This window comes from Pipra filicauda, unplaced genomic scaffold, assembly GCF_003945595.2.
Source record: "Pipra filicauda isolate LSUMZ 115617 unplaced genomic scaffold, ASM394559v2 scaffold229_size1253498_pilon, whole genome shotgun sequence".
Classification (NCBI taxonomy): domain Eukaryota; kingdom Metazoa; phylum Chordata; class Aves; order Passeriformes; family Pipridae; genus Pipra; species Pipra filicauda.
The window spans coordinates 739,029-761,646 of NW_024104342.1; the positions used below are offsets into that span (position 1 = coordinate 739,029).

General features: G+C 36.4%; 1 protein-coding gene across 5 annotated transcripts in view; it reads left to right on the plus strand.

Moving 5' to 3' along the window:
- BRD1 (bromodomain containing 1) overlaps positions 1 to 9,707 on the plus strand; it is a 65,999-nt gene extending 56,292 nt beyond the window's left edge. For all 5 annotated transcript variants that reach the window (XM_039381523.1, XM_027728280.2, XM_027728281.2 and 2 more), the window contains 5 exons: positions 1,121 to 1,256; positions 1,939 to 2,066; positions 3,713 to 3,822; positions 6,124 to 6,278; positions 7,429 to 9,707. In XM_039381523.1, coding sequence (XP_039237457.1) covers positions 1,121 to 1,256; positions 1,939 to 2,066; positions 3,713 to 3,822; positions 6,124 to 6,278; positions 7,429 to 7,612 — 713 coding nt within the window. In that variant the 3' untranslated portion in view covers positions 7,613 to 9,707. The remainder of the gene's footprint in view (positions 1 to 1,120; positions 1,257 to 1,938; positions 2,067 to 3,712; positions 3,823 to 6,123; positions 6,279 to 7,428) is intronic.
- The last annotated feature ends 12,911 nt before the right edge of the window (positions 9,708 to 22,618 follow it).

Below are 22,618 nucleotides of genomic sequence, written 5' to 3' on the forward strand. Positions count from 1 at the left end.
CTTCTGAATGTACAAAGATCATGATGATGTTCAAGACTTTGGCAGTAGTAGGATGGCTGGCACCAGTAGCTCTTTCTTGCATTGTGGGAGGTGTGCTCAGAATTAAATTTGTTAAGGTTTCTCTTAGTAGCCTGCAGTTTACAGTAGCTGACTGCAGGCTAGTACCATTGCCTTTAACCAGTGCATTTCTGATGATACTCTAGAGTCTCTGTTGGATTCTTTCCTTTTTAGTTCCAATGTTTACACCCACACAGTCACCCTCACACATCCTGGAAAGTCTTCAGAATGCTATCTTAAAAAATTCTTCATTTGGCTCTTTAATCAAGTACAAAAATGGCTTAATAAGGACTATACTGTTTGTGAATGAGCAAACCCAGAGCAGGATTGGCAGCAGCCCATCAAATCAGTAGCTTGTAATATAAAAGCCTTTTGAATATTTTCATTGCAATTATGGAATTAAAATATAATATCCTTGGATGTATATAAACTTGTGCCAGGGGAAGGCTAGTTAAGAACAGTAACATGTATATTATTGGTTATTGGTCACAGAAAACAGAAATTGTCATGTCAGTCTGAATTTACTAAATTGGAAAGACTTCCAGGAAAAACAAGACAGCATGATGAGGAAATCCATACCAGTCTTTACTTCCAGTATTTGAAAAGGATTTTCAGTATTTCTTGGCTTAGTGATTATAGCATCTTATTCAAATGAGTTTTGTCATACCCTGGCAAAGCTGCCTGGTTTGTAACAATTTATTTTCTTGGGATTTTTTCTACTCAGCTTCGGCAACCTGACTGTCTAAAGGGTTGAAAACATTAAATATAAAGACTGTTTTGATACTCCATTTGGCATTTCCCATGTTATAATCTTTGTTTTTTGGGTTTTTTTTACATTAGCTAAATGTTCATTCTGTCCTTAAAATCTGGACAACAGGAACCCCCTATTTATAATACTGTGCCTTGAAATTGAATATTTTGTTAATATTCATGTTCTTTTTCATCACACCAGAATACTTGAAGTACAGAACAATAATGATACATTGTGTGAATACAAAAAGTTGTTAATGAGAATGGTGGGGTTTCCAGTTTGATGCAGTTTATTTTTTGTGTTATGTTGTAGGTCTGTCAAATGGCTTTGGAGATGAAAGTAAAGAGAGAGCATTAGATGATACTCCAGGAAGAAAAGTTGAACCTCGTCGCCGCTGTGCATCAGAATCTAGTATTTCATCTAGTAACAGTCTCTTGTGTAACTCAAGGTAAAACTATAAATCTGAAATACAAATTTGAGACTGAATATGTCAGTTTTCTGTATTGCTTGTGACCCATATTGGAGTGTGTGGAGTGGATTGCATAAATTTTTGAAAAAATCTTTTGGAAAATTTTCTCAGTTGTGTCAGGTTTGAGCCACCTTTCAGCATTGCTGGTATTCTTTTGTTGAATTCAGGTTATTGTTCAGATTCCATGATTTCTTAAAATTCAAGCATGCAGAGAACAAATTTACCATTTTGTGTGTATAGACATTTCACAATTGAAAAGACTTGAATTTGTAGTGAAAAATTAAAGAGAGAATAGTTATGTTTCCTATGTAGTAGAACTGTTGGAGCAGGGGGAACATGTTTTCATTTGTCCGGTATGCAGTGTAACACTGGAAAATAGAGCAACTTCTGTCATTTGTGCATGTCTCTCAACCTGTACAGCAGTTGAGGTGCAGTTGCATACTGTTTGTCTTTTGATGATAGCCAGGCAATTCTATGCATGAAAATAATCAGGAGTTTGGCTTTTACAGTGTTGTTTGTATTTGTTACATAGCATTTTTTTAGAACTTGCTGCTCTAATTTTATTCTGTACTGATGAAATTTAAATTCTTTTTCAAAGTTTCAATTCATAGTGAACAATGTTAATTATCAAGTAATGGGCTTAATATTAATACTTTTGTAGTTTCAGCCTACCGAAGTGTGGTAAAGGTAAACCTGCCTTGATACGGAGACACACACTGGAAGACCGAAGTGAATTGATATCATGCATTGAAAATGGAAACTATGCCAAAGCAGCAAGAATTGCAGCTGGTAACTATAAATAATTGTATTCTTAATAGTATTGTATAACTATGATTTTGTCCATTTATTTGACAGATTCTAACAGTCTTATTTTCACTACTTAAGTACATTAGGCATTCTGAAAGTGACAGTGATATCACTTCAGAAACTGTGTATACACCTGAGAAGTCTCTGAGTCTGGCTACATTCATCCTGTCAGATTGTGTATGACCTACTCAACATTAAAATACCATTTTCTTTGCAGCTGAGAATAGTGTAGGTTTCTCTCTTGTTAGCTGCCCTGAAGAAGAGACCTTGTACTGGTTTTATGTACCAGATACAGTTCTACATATATATTTTTCAAAATAGTCTGTGAGTGAAGGATGCATTAATCTATATCCTCATGGCCTTTTCTGACTGGCATGTGAATACTTTACAAACTGTTACTAACAGAAGAGCAGAGAAATAGCAACCTATTGCAGAGAATGGTTGAACAAAATTTTTTATGTGATGGCTTTAAACACTTTTTTTCTTGCTCTTACCAAGTCTTAAACCACTCTATTCCCCCAGTTCTTATTTGTAATGTTGAAATAGAACATGTATCTGCATGCCATCTTTCATTATAAATAAGGAATACCCATTTTAAATAAGAGCAGATTGAGAAGAATTGAGGAGTAAATTATGTTTTGGCAAGTAAAGAGCTACTTCTGTCAAGTATTGCCTTACTGCTAAGAGGAAGTGCAACTGCAACCTCTGAACTGTATTTTGGTACCACATTTCCCCATACAAGAAGTACCACCTCATCTTACAGCATATGAGCTTTGATAACCTTCTACCCTTTGATGACCACTCACCCCCAATTCCATCTTGGGGGTACAACTCACTGGCTTTTGCCCAGTCTCTTGACTATATCCAGTTGTGGTTTTGGTCAACTGAAAGGCTTAAAGCTGAAAGGCCTCAATCCGGTGGTGAGCAACAGAGAAGAAAATGGAGGATTCTGGTAGAAGTGTGCAGTAACATAAACTCAATTGTCTATTATGTTGCTTCATGAGAAGAAATAAACCACTAGTGCAGCTGCTTCCTGGAACCCTGTTGATGTTTTTGAACTTTACTGTAGGAAAGGGTAGGGTAGAGAGACCTGGAGGGCTTGTTAATAATAAATAGAAATTAAAATGCAGGTTAGAATTTAGGCATAAAAACAGATAGGTGTACCAGACAAGCCTTGCAAGTTATCAGGTGCTGATTTCTCTATGGATATCCAGCACTTTCGACACAAACCATGCAACTTGCATCACCTCTCTGACAGGGTTGTCATAGTTTTAAAAGAAACTGGTTATTCGGAGTACTGTAATTTTATGTTTTCTTTTGAGCTTTTTCAAAGGGAAAAGATTATTAGAATTTGGCAAATGCTTTCTAAGAACTAAGATGTTTTAAGATATGCTGTTTCTAGAAGTGTCTAAACCATTGTTCTTTATCTGTAGGCTGGGATTAAAGTACTAGTATCATGTAAAGAGCTGTTATGAACACTACCTGCTTTTTATTGGTATGTGTGTGAAAGGTGATATTGATATTTGGATTCCAATGATCATGAGCTGTTTGAGGAAACCAAGAACTGCAGAAGATTTGTCTAAAGTTTCATCCTGGAACATTTTAATTGTATATTTATTTGTTCTTAGAAGTTGGGCATAGCAGTATGTGGATTTCAACTGATGCTGCAACATCTGTTCTTGAGCCTCTGAAAGTAGTATGGGCCAAATGCAGCGGATATCCCTCTTACCCAGCTCTGGTAAGTACACAGCTTTCATAAGTATGCTGTTGATACTGTTTCTGGTCTGAAAACACAGTGCATGAACTTAAGGTAATTGGTAATTTCGCACTCAGGTTGAATGAACGTGGCTTATTCTGTCTGCTTTACCATGCATTGAGTTTGTAAAATTACTGCAGTATCAGATTTTAAGTCAATAATCTCTGCTACCCTGCCCATCCTTGGAGATGTGCAATACTTATGTGTCGTGGTTTAACCCCAGCTGGCAGCTCAGCCTCACACTGAACAGTGAGTGCCCCCACTCGTTCACTCCCTTGGTGGGAGGGGGAACAGAGTCAGAAGAGTGAAAGTGAGAAAGCTCATGGGTTGAGATAAAGACACTTTAACAGGTAAAGCAAAAACCACACACAAAAGCAAAGCAAAACAAGGAATTCATTCACCACTTCCCATGTGCAGGCAGGTGTTCAACTATCCCCAGGAAAGCAAGGCTCCATCACATGGAAGGGTTACTTGGGAAGACAAACACCATCACTCTAGAATGTCCCCACCTTCCTCCTTCTTCCCCCCTCTTTACATACTGAACATGATGCCATATGGTATGGAATATCCTTTGGGTCAGTTGATCTGAGCTGTCCTGGCTGTCCTTGTGTACCCCCGACCTCCTCACAGGTGGAGTGGTGTGAGAAGCAGAAGAGGTCTTAGCTCTTTGTAAGCCCTGCTTAGCAATAACAAAACCATCTCTGTATTATCAACCCTGTGTTCAGCACAAATCCAAAAGATAGCCCCATGCTACCTCCTGTGAAGAAAATTACCTGTCTGAGTTTAAACCAGTGCACCTCTCTCAGTATTTTTTTTCTGCATTGTACATTATTATTTAAAGGATCAATTGAATAAGCATTTGACAGACATCTTGTTAGTGCTGGAATTATAAGATATTTTCTACTGCAAAATGAGTATAAAAATACTCTTGATCCTGCAGTTCAGTAAAGAAACAAAACACTTGGTAGAGTTGGAATAAATGATTGAAGCCGGTTGTGAATGATGTACCGGAAACTTGAAGCTGTTGTGTTCAAGTTATTACAGGAGAAATAGACACAACTCTACTTACATCAAAGCTTTCAGAGAAAATGTTGCTGATTAAGTGCTTGGCTTCAGGCATTTGGGGTTATAGAAACAGTTCATACACTTTGACTTGATTTATATAGTAGACTGGAGAGTCATGACTGTTCTTATGTGTATGTGCTGTAATGTAATCATGCCAGAGTAAGGTTAAAACCTCTGGAGGTGACATTCAGAGCACTTTGAGTTAAAGTGCCCTCAGTGGGTGACTCAAACACTCTTGGGTCAGATGCTAAAAATTTGATTATTTGATTGTCTCTTGAATGGTGTTAGCACTAGATTTGAGCTGATCAAGACGAAAGGACTCCTTTTCTGCCTACTTCTTTATGTCAGCACTGGTGTTTCTGAGAGTGGGATGAGTTCATTGAGGAATTAAACCTCAGTCAAGAGAAGAAAGCTGTGGTTCTATGAGCTCCCCACAGTGTTAGCTTTCTATTCATGTAGTTCCTATGATCAGTTTACTGTGGATTGTGATTTGTGCCTGTGTGGAGTTTGTTGAGTAGATGAGTGGAATAGGCATGGAGTAACGTAACGCTTTTTTGGTGGAACCTGAGCACTTCATATTGCTATGATCTACCTACAGAGGAGTTTTTCCATCAGCATGATTAGTTTAATGTTAGCAGCATATTTCCCCCTCCCTCAACCTTTCTCAACAAAGAATTTGGCTACAACTGCATGTTTTGCTGAAGACTTAAGTCATTAAATTGGAAATTGAATGTGGTATCTCATTTTTTGTTAGTTTTTTTGGTTTTTTTTTAATTTTTTGCTCCAGAATTTGAGTATGGAGCTTGTATTTTGCAGAAATACTTACACCTTAAGATAGGTTGTTCCTTTAAGGTATATGAAATTCAGACTCCAAAATTTGAGGCCAGTTATGCCTTTTAGAAATCCTGATTCAGCTTCCTCATTCTGAAACCTGCTTGTCACTCTCAAAGTTGTATTAAGTGAAATTCAAATGGGACTTCAAGAAGAACTGATACAGGTTAAAAAAATGCTTTTTTCAGTGTTTTCAGTTAAATCTACCACTATGCCTCTACTATGCCTATTCAACTTATGTCAAAAAGTTGTGTAACACAAAGTCAGTTTACATACAGTGGTTGTTTAGTTTATGATTCTTTTCTCATTAACTTTATTTGTAATATCTTCTTAAAATAAATTATGTAGTTTTAAATATTATGAACTGTCCTTTTTTCTCTCTTATAGATTATTGACCCTAAGATGCCTCGTGTTGCTGGCCATCACAACGGTGTTACTATACCAGTGCCACCTCTGGATGTACTGAAAATTGGAGAACAAATGCAGACCAAATCAGATGAAAAACTATTCTTAGTACTATTTTTTGACAACAAAAGAAGTTGGTATGTTATTGAAATGCATTGTTTGATGCAGTGACTTAAAGTTTTAAGAACCTGTACCTTTAGTCTAGAAGAAAACTGAAACATTGTCTTTCCATGGAAATCATTCCTATGGAAGTATAAACTAATGTTAAAGTTTCATATTTGAGTCTATTTTTGGACCAAGACATATCATCACTGAAAGATATCTTTTTTGGTCAGTTTGGAAGAAAATAATATAAGTCAGTAAACAGTCTTTTGTTTTTTATTTACAAGCTAATTTTGTTTATTGACCTGATAAAATTGCTTCTTTGGCTAAACAGTTTTTTTAAAGGTAATAGTCTAACATTTATCTATATCTTGCTACATCATTGCCATTTGTAGGACTGGGGTTGCAGACTACAGTAACATACTTTAATAAATATTCATTACTTTACCTAATTTTTATTTTCCTTAATGTCTGTAACTTAATAGGATTATGATAAGCAGTTATGACATGAAGTAAATTTAATTTATACCTTTTAAGTAAATATTTAGAGTGCTTTTTCCTTAACTAGAAGAATGGGGTGCAGACCTTTTTCCATTATCATTCCTCTATGCCAAAAATTTGAAGTTATTGAGCTTAAAATTTGAGCTTAAAGCAGGAAAGTACCCTGAATATGGAGTCAGTGGGATTTCATATTGCAGGGTAAAAGCATGGTAAGCAGAAATTTCTGCCAGTTCATCTTCCCCATAAAGACCAAATTGAGATGTCTTAATTGTAAGGCAAAAATTCATCAGCTGAAAATTCCTTGTAATAATAGAGATAAAAGAATGAGGAGAAACAATACTGTATCAGGTGAATCTTGAGCTATGTCCATTGTTAGTTGCTGCTGCCTATTCTTAATCTGCATCAGTATTTCAGGCTAATTTTTTTCGGTTGATACTTAATCATTAAATACAAACCATTGAATTGGAATGTATTCTCTGTTTTGTGGAAGAGACTTTCTTAATATTTCACGTTCTTTAAATATTTAAGGCAGGTAAGTACTATCTTAAAAGGTATTTTATCATTTTGTTTAATATAGTAAAGCTGATCTTCTGTGTGAGCAACATGGAATAGTAGCTCTGACATTTCTGGACAAATTTCTTGATTTTATTCTATATGTAACTTTTATTTTACCCTTTCTTACAGGCAGTGGCTTCCCAAATCCAAAATGGTTCCCCTTGGGATAGATGAGACCATAGACAAGTTAAAAATGATGGAAGGACGTAATTCAAGCATACGAAAAGCAGTAAGAATTGCTTTTGATCGTGCTATGAATCACCTGAGTCGAGTCCATGGAGAGCCAGTCAGTGACTTCAGTGATATTGACTAGCAGAGATTCTAGCAAGGCATGAAAAATACCACACAGACTTGAACTCTACTAATGAACCTCTTTGTCTAAAAGAATGTATTGAAGATACAACCCCTTAATTGTTGATTCAGTGGCTGAGTTCTGCAAACTTGAAATAGTTGAGCAATTCTTCTAAATCACCATTGCCATATTGATGAATTATTTTATTGTGTTGTAGATTGGAGGATTTTCCACTAAACCTGTTAAAATGTCTTGTTCATAGTGTTCATAATTGTACATAAATGTATATTCAACACTTAACTTATTCTGATTTTAGAAGTAGCTCTTTTAATTCCTTTTATAATTTTGCTGGGGAGGGAGTTGGTTTCTGTTTCCATGCTTTTTACTTTTTTTTTCCTTCTTTCTGAGGTTAAGTTACCTAAGCACCATCTTCCAGCTTAAGGTGTTTAGTGGATCTTAAAGCCTAATATCAAAATGGCATCAAATATATGTTTGCCTAAATCATATACAGTATGGTGCTGCTTGTATCATTTCTTCCTTGGTCTGTAGCTTCTGAAAAAGACTTCTGAATGTTTGTGTAAATTGTAGCTCTTTGCACAAAGTACCACATATTTAAGATTGATGTAAATTTACAATTACAAATATGTATTTTAAGAAAGGAAGTTACATTATTTTGGAGGGTACTTTGTGAGAAAGACATCAATAAAAATTATACTATGTACATCACTTGCAAATCACCAAAAACACTCCATTGTTGCCCAAAATAACTTAAGATTGTTTTTGTTTTAAACAAACCTGGCTTAAAGCCTGCAAGCACATTATTTCTTTCAAAACCATATCCCATTTATCTCCTGTTGATTTAATTTTGTTGATATGTGTGCCTCCCTGTGTTTATTTATTGTAGAAAATGTATTAATTTGCTTTATAATGAAAAATAAAATTGACAAATATATTGATATGCATTTTTATACAGGCACATGAGAAGACAACTTGCTTTGGGAGAAAAATGTATTGGAAATTGTAAAAAATAACTTGATGGTTTGTGTGTAATTTGGTTTTTTGGTAACTTGTAATCTTTTGTTTCCAATGAGGGGATTTATGTAACTTTTAATTTAGAACACTTTGGTAGCAATAGAAACTTTGGATACATTTTTGTATGGTACATGTGATGTATATAGAATTAGTACTTTATTTTTATTTTTAAGAAGTAAAGCATTATGTTTGGGCAGGGGGAAGATGGAGGGTGGGTTTCCAGAACTGCATTTTTATATTAAAAAGAAAAAAAAATAAAGTCAAGATATTGATTGTTGTAGCTACTTTATTCCTACCTTCACTGAGATACTGAATTTGTAACAATGAAAATGGCAAGGTATGTTTGCAATGTGATTTATAATGGCTCCATTATTTATAAATGCACTGTGTTTGAACTCTTTTGCAGTGATATCGTAAATACTGTACCAAGTTATATAATATGAAACACCAAATAATGCATATGAATGCACGAAGTATTTATGCCCAGCTTTTTTATAAAGGATTAGCAAATACAGCAAAACCAATACTTTTTAAATCTTTTTTTTAAAACTTCATTGAATAGCATACTTCATTGTTAAACCTGCTTGAATCTTTATTTTAAAGGGACAATTACTTTTTAAATAGTTTTTAATGTTTTTATTCTCTATTGTTTGTAATACCCCCGTAGAAGCTTGAAATAAAATTTCTTTCTCAACTGTAAATTTTGTCCTGAATTTAGCCCCTGAGATTTTGCTGTAGTGCCCATTTTCTTACTCCATGACTGAGCTGTTACAGACACACTAGGTCAAGAAGCCGATTGTTCTATTATGGCAGTATCGTCCGTACTGAGCCCTTTGCATGGTAGGTATTGTAGTTAACTGAGACCAGTTGCCTATGATGGACTCTGATAATTAGAGATGAGTTGGATAAATTTCATAAATGATCAAGCAAATAGTTTTCTCAGTCTTGACAGGAAACACAGTTTTAAGGAGAACAGTGATGGCAGGTATCATGGAAGGACCATCATTGAGCTGCACTGCTCTGGTAGCCACAACAGCAATGTCAGATAGAAAAATAAAATGAAAATTTGGTTGTTTGCCTTAAATGGAACTTCTGTGTCATGGCTTCAGCGATCTGTTGTACAACCGTGCTTTTTAAAGGGATTGGAGCTTAATTTGGGCCACACTGAGGCAGTAGATTCGTTTGTCATCTGTTAGGACTGCCTGTTAAAGGTCTTCAAACAAAATGCCCTGCACCAGATTTTGTTTCAAGCTGGTTCCGCAGAATATACTCAAATTTAGTGTGTGTAAAACTGGGTAATGATTCACAGTCTCATTTTGGCACACAGAAATGTTTTTTTTCTGTCTTAGACCTTGGAAAGCTGAAATTACATTACAATAGAAGTTGAAAGATGATTGTTTGGTACTTGTATGATAAGTGTTGAAATCTGTAAAATATGAAGTCCCAGTACAAAAGAAGTATACATACAGTTGCAAAATGATTAGTTAGAAGGCTTCCTACATTCTCAGTTGCTTCTGATACTAGTAACATTGGAGGGGGAAAAAGCATTAATTATTTTTGAACAATTTTTTTTAATCACACCTTCAGTGAAAGATTTAGTTTGAATTTTGCCCACACTTCTAAGTTTCATTTTACATCTCTTCAGAGACAGACCCATCAGTTCTTGGAGAAGGAAAATATGCTGCCTTCATCTTACAGATGTCTGTACGGACTTAGGAGAATTTTCAGCTAGAAAACTTCACTAGCATCCTAACAAACATCTTCTTTTGATGAAACTGGCATTAAAGGCGAGTTTGTTTTTCTTTTGTATCTGATGGAAGCTGTCCCAGGTGTTCTTCCCAGATACTGTCTGAGAAAAGGTTGTAGTAGTGGCTGTGGCTGTTCCCATACTCTCTTGTGATGCTGAGTATCATCCAGTGGCTCCTGAGATTGGGTTAAAATAATTTAAAGTAGACTAAAATAATTTCTCACACTTGTCTGTCTTCAGTGTGACTTGTTTGGTTTTAAGGCATTTCATATCTACTTAGAAGTCTGAGCTCCAGAGCTGCTTTATTTCCAAATTCTAGGGCCTAATCAGATACAGTAGTGAGACGAATATGCACATATCAGAATGTGCTTCACTACATTTTAGACCAGGTTCTTCTATGACATTATTAATAACTGTAACATAGAATGGAAAACAATATTCTAGTGGAGAGAAAAAAATGAATACCACGTTCTATCTTACCAGTTTCTTGGGGAACATTACAGTAGTAGATACAGGGTGTAAGTTTGCACATTCACTACTCTGTTCTGGTACGATCATTTCCTGTTGATAGAACTGTGAGCATCAGCAGTTGAAACTATGTGTAAATGTGTTTTCTTGTATCAAAATGTGAGGAAGTATGTTATAAATATTTAGGCGAAAAATGTGGATAGAGAATCATGTTTTTTTTAAAAAGTTTGTTACCAAGCTCAGTGATTTTTGGGGGAATGTTTGTTGTGGTTTTCTATCTTTTACACTAGAGGGAGCAATGCACACAGACCGTCAACACTCAGAAAATAAATATTCAGTTTTTCCTTTTCAAAATGTTGCTATTAAAACTTACTGCTTGTAAACAGTCTTTTTTGCTTCTAGTATTTGTAGTCCATCAAAAGTAGCTTTCTTGGTTCTTGCTGCAAGTGGGCTGGTTTGGAAATGCTTATTTTTAACTATAGAGCAAGTACAGAAGACAGCTCTGGATTTTCTGGCTCTCGTGTCTAACAGAAAGTGACAGACTACCTTTTTACACTTTATTGATTTTCTTTGCACGAGTGCACTGCTATGGGTGCATTCTGTAGTGTTAGAAAACTTAAAGCTGCTTGTTCCTGCTAGCACACTGCAAGTCAAAGACAGCAATTAATGAAAATACTCAAGTTTGGAGGTGAAGGTTCAACATGAGACCATTGCTCAGCAGCCTGAGGAAGGTTGTCTTGAGGATATGTGCAAGGGAATTAAATAAACCTATCTCAGATTTGTGATCATGTGGGTAAAGGTGGTTTTCTGTGTAAGAAAAGCACTTCCTCACCCTCTGTATATTTGTAACACAAATATAGAAGGGAAATGTAAATGGAGAAATCATTTACTGTCTGCATCCTGCTTAGCACCTTTTAGTTAGCTTGTTTCCATTTTTGTATAACATTCAGTTGTTACAACTTACCTATTTTATCAGTTCTTGAAAGTTTTATTTCCTCTAAAACTTAAAAGGTAGGAAAAGTAAATTCAAGGTAATGAAAGTTTGAAAAAATTTTTGGAATAGCATGAAATTGATAAACTCTTTTTGAACTTTTGGGAGTTGATATTTGGGATGGGAAGGGGCTGTTAATTGATTTTTATCTACTACTCATTCATCTTGCTTTTATTGTCTGTGCAGAGAAACTGCTATCAAATCTCTCCCAGTCAGGAAGGAAAATACAAGATCTCAGCAACTGTACTTAAAGTTATTCAAGATCTTTTTCAATTGTTTCCATAGTGTTAAAAACTAACACTGCAGTGATTGCTGTCACCCCATTTTCTGCTTATATTACATGGAGAGAGTGGACAGAATAAGGATGTTTTAAAAAAATAATTTTAAATATTCTTTAAATTTTTTTAATGAATCCTGATAATATCAAATATCACATCACACTGGTGCTCTGCTGCCTCTGTTCATTGTTTCAACCGTTCCTCCAAGCTCAGCTCATTTTTTGATCATCTGTTTTGATGTCTCCACTGTAGCAAGTCAGCACTGTCAGCAAACCAGGGAGATGTCAGCTTACTGGGCTAATGTCTGGGTGTACAAAGAGGTCTGGGGTAATGTGAGTAGTTTCCATGTCCAGTCTTTCGTTACTCCTCTTTATGCAATGTTTTAAATATTGGTAGCTACTTTTCTCATCTCCCCTACTGAGCCGCATTTTTGCCCATTTTTGGTCTTGCCTAAGCTGTCTGGAGCCATTTTCCTCTGTGAAGGGCTTCTCTTTGTGAATCCTAGGGAGATCTAACTGTGTTCTCTCTTCAGCTTCCCTGGCAACAGTCTCAAGTAACAGATTGGTTTTGGTCTAAGGAGAGCTCACACGTCTTCCTCATCTGTGGTCAGTTACATGTCCTTCACTCCTCCATACTCAGCTCTATGAGGATGGGAATCTTCATGTCCTTAAAAAAAAAAAAAGGGAAAAAAAATGAAAAAACTTATCTAAATACATGGAAAATACAAGGAGGACAAAGGAAAATCTATACCTGTCGTTTTAATGGGAAAACAAAGTTGCTAATAGATGATGAAAAGATGATGAAAGATTGGAGTTGTTCTGATTGATTTTTTGTCTTCGTTTGTCACAGAGTGGTTTTGAGATAGTGACAGTTCATTTTTTCAGACTCCTAGTCCTTGATAAAACTCAGTTGATAATATCTGCCTATGTAATTTTGTTTTAGGGCTATAGGAGCTTGATACTTGTGCTCAAGTAGATGGAGAACTGCAGGAATGTTAGTAATTTTTGTCAATAGTCTATAGGGAGCTATAGGAAGAACATGAGCAGTTTTTACCATGAACTCGTGCAGGACTTTGGGCTTTCTAAAGAACTATAGTGCTAAAGTTGTGTTGTCATTTAAAAAGGGGTAGAAAATTGTCCACCAGTCTTGTTTAAGATGAAGCCAGTGCAAGGACATAGTGAGAGAAGCAATAGTGGCAGGATTTTAGGTAGAAAAGTGATAGCTCAGAGATGGGCACAGTAAAGATCTGTATTAAAAGTGTCTTTTGTTTTCTTTCAGTGGAAAAAGTCATCTGTGAAAAAGAAAAATTACAAGATAAACAGAAATAAAGTAAAACTACAGTCAGGTTGTACATAAACTTAACTAGCAATCTAAATTTTATGTCTTTTCTATAACCTCCATGTTCATGATGGTACAACTGAGTAGTCCTTAATTGATGTATTTTAGAGGAAAACTTAAGTTACTTGTCTGCACTTTGCCAGATGATGATTATGGGGAGAATATACAAAAGATGCTGGTAAGATTCTGATGAAGCATGAAGGCCAGTTTTTCAGATCAACTTCATCAAATATTTTGAACCAAGCTAATCTAATTTGCTGCATAATTGTCTGCTTTTCTCCACAGATGTTTATTTTCTCTGAAAATGTCTAACCCAGTATTTGTCAATATGTTTTCCCAGCTGAGAAAACTGTGGGGCTTGGTTGCACTGTTGATTACATTAGCCCTAACTTTAAAATGGAAAATGTTACTCTGAAAGGGGATTTCATCAATGTAGAAAAAAAGAACTTTTGTAGTGTCTGACTGGAAGAAGAAATGTACATACAGATTTTGACTTGTATTCTAGAAACTCACAACTTCTTATGTTTTATTGAGTTACTGTTGTTCCCTTTTTATTCCAAAATCTTTAAACTGACTTACTTTGTTCTATAAGATCTCTTAAAATTCCTTAATTTATCTTGAATGTAATTAGTTATTTAATACTTCAACTGCCATAAAAATGTTGAACTGTATGTAAATAAATGGCAGTCTTAGTCAGTCTTTAATGGATAATGAAACTTTTGTAGTCTTTTGTACTAAGTGGGATCAAACAACCCTGTATGTGGTTTCCTGTACACAATATGTTTTACCCACATACTTTCGTGGTTGTTTTGGACAAAAGAGTAATACTTTCATCCAAGAGAATCTAAGATCTTACTCAGCTGGCAAATTCATCCGGATCATAAGTTTCTCAAAATCTTCTAAGCATATAGTTATATTTCATAATTTTAGTTTGTGGACAGCACTGTTAAACCTTTACCTCCTTTCATTTTGCATACCACCGTTACGAAGACTTTTTTACATTCTTCTGCTGACCATTAGATTTACAAATCATGTCCATGACTGTTATTCAGTTTACTTCCCTGGTTGTGGTAAATGCGCAGTGTAAAGTAAGGAAGGGTAGATTTGAGGCACCTAAGAGTAAGTAGATACACTGAAAATATTGCACTTCTGGTCTTTGAACAGTGTAATCTGACAGTGAAAGATTTCCCAGATATTGCATATTACCGTGCACAGATTAGTCCTGTTTCTGGGAGCTGAGGCTGTTGACTGAGGGGTTTAGGTATGAGAAGTGGAGGATTGTGTTGAACTGCTAAAATCATCACAGAATGACTGAGGTGGCCAGGGACCTCTGGAGATACCTTGTCCAAACCCCTGGCTTCAGCAGGACCCAGGGCCAGTTGCCCAGGATCACATCCAGACAGCTTTTGCTCCTGGGCAGCCCATGCCAGTGTTCAGTCACCCTCACAGTGAAAAGGCATTTCCTGATGTTTAGACGGAGCCTCCTGCAGTTCAGTTTGTGGCCATTGCCTCTAGTTCTGTCACTGGGCACCACTGACAAGATCCTGGCTCTGCCTTCTTCACATCTTCCCTTCGGGTATCCGTCTTATCATATCCATGATAAGATTCCCATGAGCCTTCTTTTCTCCAGGTTGAACTTTAAGTCTCAGACTTTCCTCATGGGAGAGTTGCTTCAGTCCCTTTATCATTGTTATCACCCTTTGTTGGACTCTCTCCAGTATGTCCACATCTCTGTGGCCCTGAGGAGCCCAGCACTGGACACAGCACTCCAGGTATGGCCTCACCAGTGCTGAGTTAAGGGGCACGATCCTCTCCTTTGACTTGCTGGCAATACTTTGGATACTGTTAACCTTTTTCCTGAAGATCGTCTAATTTTTCAGTGTGCAGAGTTCACAAAGGTATTGTAACACCGTAAATTGGTTTAAATTTTATTGTGAGAAAACCAGTCGTCTTCTTTTCTTAGGATTCATTTTTAAAAAATAATAAAAGATTAAGATGGTGTTCCTAAAGTGTTGCTGCTTAAGGTTTTCTGTTTAGCGCTTTTATAAGTACTGTTTTATAAGGAAAATAATATATTAATTTTAAATAATTAAAAATGAATTAAGGCAATACTTAGGAATACTTACAATAGTTATAATATTATTATAATATTTAGATTAATAATTATCTTAATTAAGATAATATCATTTATGTTGTAGAAACAAGATCACTTGAGAAAAAGGGTCAGCTTTATTTACAAGTTTTTCTTTTATAATAATTCTGATTTTTAGTGCTACCATAAAACTCTGTTCTTCCTCAGCTGTTCCTCTTTGACTGAAAATAAGCCTTTTAACAGCAAAATAACACTTGTTAGGAAGCACAAAAACAGAAAACATCACAAGATGTTACACAGATGAGAGCAGATGTCCTGGGGTTTGGACAATCCCTCTCCAGGTGCTCAGTGCATCAGTGTTTCCCCTCCATGAACGATGGGCAAAGCAAGCAAGCAAAGCTTTCTGCAATGGATTTGACATGTGGCCATTGAAGCAGTAGGGTAGAGGCAATGGCATTAAAAACAAAACAAAAAAGCTTAATAATTTTGTGACAGGAGCTATGAAATAACGGGTCATTGCCCTTGATGGCCCAGGAAGTCTGTTCAATGCTATGATGTTACTTCTTAATTGTTAACCTGCCCCATAACAGGTAAATATGACTTGGTTTTGACTTTTTAGCTAACTTTCCTATCTAATTCTAATATGAATTATTTTCCTTCCTCTCCCCTAAATTCATATGTTAAAATAAAGCCAGAAATAAAATCATCAGAATTAATGGTTCCTAGGAGGACAAAAGCAAACACGCTGTGTTTTTTTGATCTCCTTTTTGTTTACTTAGTCTCACATTTTGTTTATTATTTACTTTATAGTATTTTGCATTGTGATGTTTATATAAGCCATCTTTAAGAGGCATAAAAGCTCTAGTTTGTTAAAAATAATGATATTTTAGGTAAATAAAATGTGTAGTCCAATATTGTAATTTTTTTCTGGTTGTTGGAAAACCTTCTGAAATGGAGTGAAAAACACTCATCAAAATAAGCAGTAAGAACTGTTAGCAGTTAAGAGTTGTTACTGAATTATTTGAGTTATCAGCGACTATGTCTGTCAACTAAAAAAATATAAGAAAAAGGCAAAGAGAACAGAATTTGACACCAGTAAAATAGTTATTTTAAAAGTCCTAATTTCTAGGCAAGGGCGAGGAGACTGCATAGAAAATAAGAGCAGAATTCTCAGTTTAGAGTGAGAATAAAAAAAAATTAAGGTCAAAGACAATAGCAACAGCAGATAGTCACATGACAGCTCCTCCAGAGCCTTGTATGCCAGAGACCCTGCTCATGCTGCTGACTTATTACTGCAATTGCTCTAAGTGTCTATCAAATCTCCCATGCTTCACATAAACTACTTGCATAAAAATAAACCATTAGCATTTTAACACCTCAGCAATAAAAAGTTTTGGCTTTGAAAACTCTGGTCTTATTTTATATTTAGCATTCAGTATTTTCATTAATCTTAGTTACTGTGACACTGTCTTGTGTGTCCAAGGTTACTAGAGTTGACAGTGATGTATTCAGTCAGGTTAGGTGTAGCTAATGAACTACACAACTCTGTTTCATTACCTGTCTTTCTAAAAGGGTAAGTCTTCAGACTAGGGGGGACAGTCTGAATTTCATATTAGCTCTTGTATTCAAAAGTCAGCTATATGTGTACAATTACCAGCTAAAGAGCAAACAGCCTTGAAAGTGAAAAAAACAGTTTCAAAGCTGAAGCTGAGCTTGCTTTGCTGTCGAGTTTGCAGCAAGAGAACACGGGAAACCTTTGCAGTAGATGTTAGTCCACTCAAGCACACATAATCAAATTACCACTATCTTTCCTGATCTTTGTGGGATCTGCTATAAAATAAAGCCATGGGCTGTATGGTTGTAAGTTTAGACAACCTCTTACTTGAATAATTTGAATGCAAACGAGGTAAAGCTGTTTGTGAGCAAGACAAAAGCAATACATGGCTTAGTGCTGCTGCAGCTGCCATTAAGTTAGTTTCAATAAAAATAGAAAACTCCCATTAGTGAAAATTCAGTGACTTTTCCAAGGACAGCAGAAGGTCAGTGACTTGTCCAGGGCCACAGAGGAAGCCTGGGACAGAGCTAGGAATCAAACTGAACACATTTCTGCCTCAGTGAAAAAATTATGTCTTCTTTTTTAATCAGCTGAGAGATTTGGAACTTAATCACTAGCTCAGCCACTCAGTGACTTTTGTTAGTAAAAGAATATGTTGACCCAGGCCAATGACAAAGCATCTGCACAGCTGCTCAGTCACTCCTTGTAGGGTGCGGGAGGGCAGAGGAAGAGCCAAAGTGGGAAAAGTTGAGGGTGGAGATAAAAACAGTTTAATGAGTGAATATGGAATATGCCTTTGAGCAGTTCAGGTTGACAGTCATGGCTGTGTTCCCTCCCAGCCTTCTGCCCAGCCCCAGCCTATTCACTTGAAGGGACAGAGTGTGAAAACCACAAGGACTTGGTGCTGTGCAAGCACTGCTCAGCAGTAGCCATAACACTGCTGTGTGATCAACGCTGTTTTAGTCACAAATCCAGAACATGGCACAATATGAGCTGCTGTGAAGAAAGTTAACTCCATTCCAGGCAGACCCAATTTAAAAAGTTACAAGTTTTTTCAATTTGCTTTTATTTTACATCAGAATCAGTGGTCTTGTTATGATAAAATTTCATTTTTTATTTTAAATCCTCTAACCTCCTGTCAGAATAGTCAATAGTGCTGTAGGCAGAGCACTCTCATGGGCTATGGGAGACTCACATTTAAGGCCCCACTTTGAACTTGGCACAGGTACCTGTGAATCCTCTGTGTCCCATTTCATCCTGTGAACACTGTATTTGGGCTCCTGTTACCCCAACCAGCCATCCATTCTGTAAATAGAAATCTCTATAAAAAATAACCTTGTTGAAAGGAATATGCTTCAATGAAAATTAAAATTGTTACCAAAACCAGCTTAATAGTTATATCAAAAGTTCCAGGTTGATACTAATATTTATCTGTATCTACCTGTGAATCTTGACTCTACCTAAGAGATTTTAATCTGTTTACTGCTATATTGACAGCTGGTACTAGCTGTTCCCACTATCCAGTCTATACAGGTATGCCATGACAGCTTTAAATATTCACATATTGCACATCCTGGGAATGCGTTTGGGGACTGCCAAAACAAAAAATTAGTGTTTGTAGTTAAAGAGTTTAAATTTCATCTGTACTGTGTGTAAAGTTATGGGGTTTTACCAGTCTCTACTTCTTAATTTTGAAACTATTTTCATTTATTTATGTGCTGATAGAAATATGAATGCTTTAACATTCTATGTAAGTTAATTTCATACTGCTAGATCTCTGGGCAAAAAGGTGACAGGTTGTTAAGTATTATTCCCAAAATATATGTTATAGTAGTCAAAAGAGAAAAAAACCCCTTATTTTGGAAAAGTGGAGGCACTGAGTTTTAATCAAATGATAACACAGAATTAGCACAATGGTCTTTAAGGGATTTGAGTACTTCACTCTGATGGATGGGCTGCTCATTTAGTACAAATATACTACAAAGACATAGGAGAACTATATTAGGCATAATTTTTCTTGTGGAAAACTTTTCTCATTAAGATCAGCTTATTGTGAAAACTAAAATTATAAATTTATTATATATCTTTCACAAACATAATTCCTTTTCACTAAATGAGTACAACCTTAGTTAAATACTTTCCCCTTAATGGACTGAATTTTGCCCAGACTTAAGGCTTAGGCTAAAATTCATATATCATTACTGAAAAATTAACTATTTAAAAGATCATGGGAATCTCTAGGGTGGGACATAATTAAATCCTGACTTGTGCTCCAAGAAAGATTTGCTCACCAAGGATAAGTCTAGGGCATTAAGTTAAACAAATGTTTGCATTTTAAAAATTTTGTTTTATCAAAAAAGGTCACTTGCTGAACCCCAAGCTTGCATGAAATAGAGAAACTTTGACACTGGTTTTGTAAATTAATATTCTGAGGCCCAAGATCGACCTTTTATTTAACCCATTGCATTGAATTTGACTGGCAAGGTTTTGGTAGCAAAGGGGCTACAGAGGTGGCTTCTGCAAGAGGATTCCAGAAGCTTCCCCCATGTCTAGTGAAGCCAGTGCCATCCGGCTCCAAGACAGGCCCACTGCTGGCCAAGGCTGAGTCCACCAGTGATGGTGGTAGAGCCTCTGGGATAACAAGTTTAAGAAGGGGAGGAAAAACTTCTGTACAACAGCAGCTGGAAAGAGAAGTGAGAATATGTGACAGAAACAGCTCTGCAGACATCAAGGTCAGTGAAGAAGGATAGGGAGGAAATGCTCCAGGCACTGGAGCTGAGATTCCCCTGCAGACTGTGGTGAAAACTACGGTGAGGGCAGGGTGTGCCGCTGCAGCCTATGGAGGACCATGGGGAAGCAGAGATCCACCTGCAGCCAGAGCAGGTGGATGCACCCAAAGGATTCTGTGACCCTGTGGGAAGCCCACACTGGAGCAGGCTCCTGGCAGTACCTATGGACTTATGGGGAGAATTGCCCAGCTTGGAGCAGGTCTGTGATCTCATGGGGGATGCACGCTGGAGCAGTTCATGGAGGAATGTCTGCCATGAGAGAGACACCATACAGGAACATGGGAAAGTGTGTGGAGTCCTCCCTGGAAGGAGCAGCAGAGACATGTGATGAACTGACCACAGACCCCATTTCCCATCCCCCTGTGCTGCTGGTGGGGAGAAGGTAGAGAAATCGGGAGTGAAGCTGAGCCTGGAAAGAAGGGAGGGTGGAAAGGTGTTTTAATATTTTATTTCTTCTTGTCCTACTCAGATCCAACTGGCAATAAATGAAACTAATTTTCCTGTGTTGAGTCTGTTTTGCCCTTGATGGTAACTTCTGAGCGATCTCTCCCTGTCTTTATCTTGACCCAGGAGCCTTTTGTTACATTTTCTCTCCTCTGTCCAACTGAGGAAGGGAGTGACAGAGCAGCTTTGGTGGGCACCTGGCATCCACTCAGGGTCTGTCCCCCCACCTATCAAGGAAGCAATTCTCATGATCCCAGTAGGCTGGCAGTAACAATCCAGGACAGATGTGTGAGATGAACTCTGTGCTGTGCTCGAGTTTGCCAAGGAATCTGAATGCAGCTGTGCTGTGTCTAATGCAAATGTTTTCGCTGCTGTCTTCATGGCTACAGTGCAAGCAGATAGTTATGGTTTTGTTTTCTGGTGGAGCTGCTCAACCCTGCCAGATTTTAAACTGTTTCCACTAAGACTCACTCTACAGGCCAGGGAACAAAAGTGATATAAAATGTCTGGATTCCTTGCCTGATAAATATTTAATTGCTTATTTAAAGTGGAGTCATTTCAGCAGCTGTGAGAAAGACCTTTCTCACCACAGGCAAAATAATTAACCATGATGGTTTAAGCTTATCTGTGCAGCTTTGATTTGGAATAAGACAGCAAAGTTGACCCAGACAGACCCTGTACTCACCTGGCAAAGACTTTTTGTTTATGTCTTTCAGTCCTTATTTTATGCAATATATTGTGCACCAGGGAGTTTAAAGCATGTTGAGAATGGACAGGTTTCCTTGCAGACTTTCTGAGGCTTTCCAGAGTGAAGATCACCTCAACTAAGCAATTAAATCTATCGATTTGAAAGGAATTTAAATGAAAAGCTTGGGTTTGAATCAGACATGTCATGTGGATATTTTAATTGCTTTCATTTCTCTTACATTTACAGAGTCTTGGAGTAAATAACCAAAAGGCAATTTTTATCTCAGATTAAAGATTTAAATCTTCTTCTGAAATAAATAAATTTATTTATTTGAAAAATATTGTTTTCCTTCCTGACTGTTATTTCCCTGCAACAGAAGTCCCATTCAGGGATCTACAGAAGTATTAGCATAGAGGTCTAGCTATAGAAGGATTAGTCTAATACTCTGAGCTCCTACACCTGAGATGTACAGCTGAAATGTACTACCGAATCACTTCTGTTACAGAATTAGTATAGTTTGGGGATGCTATTTAGTAAGTTTTTTTTATTTATGTTTTCTAAATTTCTTTTGTTTAAGCTATTTCCAGAGTGCTATTATTTCCCACTGTCCACAATCTGACCAGCTAGAGCTATCTTCTTACTTTTTCTGATTCCTGAGGCTGCCTTTTCTACATACTAGTTAATTACAAACATTTTTGTTGTAAACCAAAATACAAACCATTTATGAGATGGAATAATCACCAACACATCAGTAAGCAGTAGCAAGTTACACAAAGAAGTAATTTTCTTAGTTTTACTGGGGTTTTTGTGTTTAAAAAAAAAAAGATCAAAGGTAAATTACTCCATTGAAACTGCACTTATTCATGCTCAAGGCATTTCTTGTGACCTATGAAACACAAATGTTTTAATTTGAACAATATTTATATGTTCCTGATGCTGCTCATATTTATAATATTTATATAAATATTATGAGTCTCATCACATTTCTTAGTATCTTAGTTGTGAAATACTTAATAGTACTGACATTTAAAATAACACTATCAGATCAGTATTAGAGTTAATACTGAAATTAATAGAGTAGTTTAAGAACATCTTTATGCTACAATGACATTGTGTAGCACACTTTATTATAATTTTAATAGGAAATTATTTCATTATTATGGGTTTGCTATCAGCTGAACTCTCATAAAAGTACTCTGAACAGGAAAGCCATGTGTGGTTGAAGTTTAAATCTTTTTATTCTAGCTTGACATTGTAATTCTTATTATCAACCTGATAAAAAATGTGCCTGGAAACATTTTGGAGGCCTACAGAAAGGAGAGCCAAAATTTCCTACAAACGTAGTTTAGATGTCACCAAAACCCTACCAAACCTCTTTCTTCATAGGAAGTTTCTTATATCTTGACATCCATATCTTAAAACCAGGAGATTCCTCTGTTTTCTACCAGAAATGAGCAGAATATAATAATTTGTGGTTTTCTTCCAATGTCAGTCTTGATTTAACTTCACATCCAAATCCTATTTTAATCCTTCTAATGAACATACCCTTTATAATTGCACCCAACTTTTACCCAGAGAAAATTCCAGCTATGATTTGAATAAAAA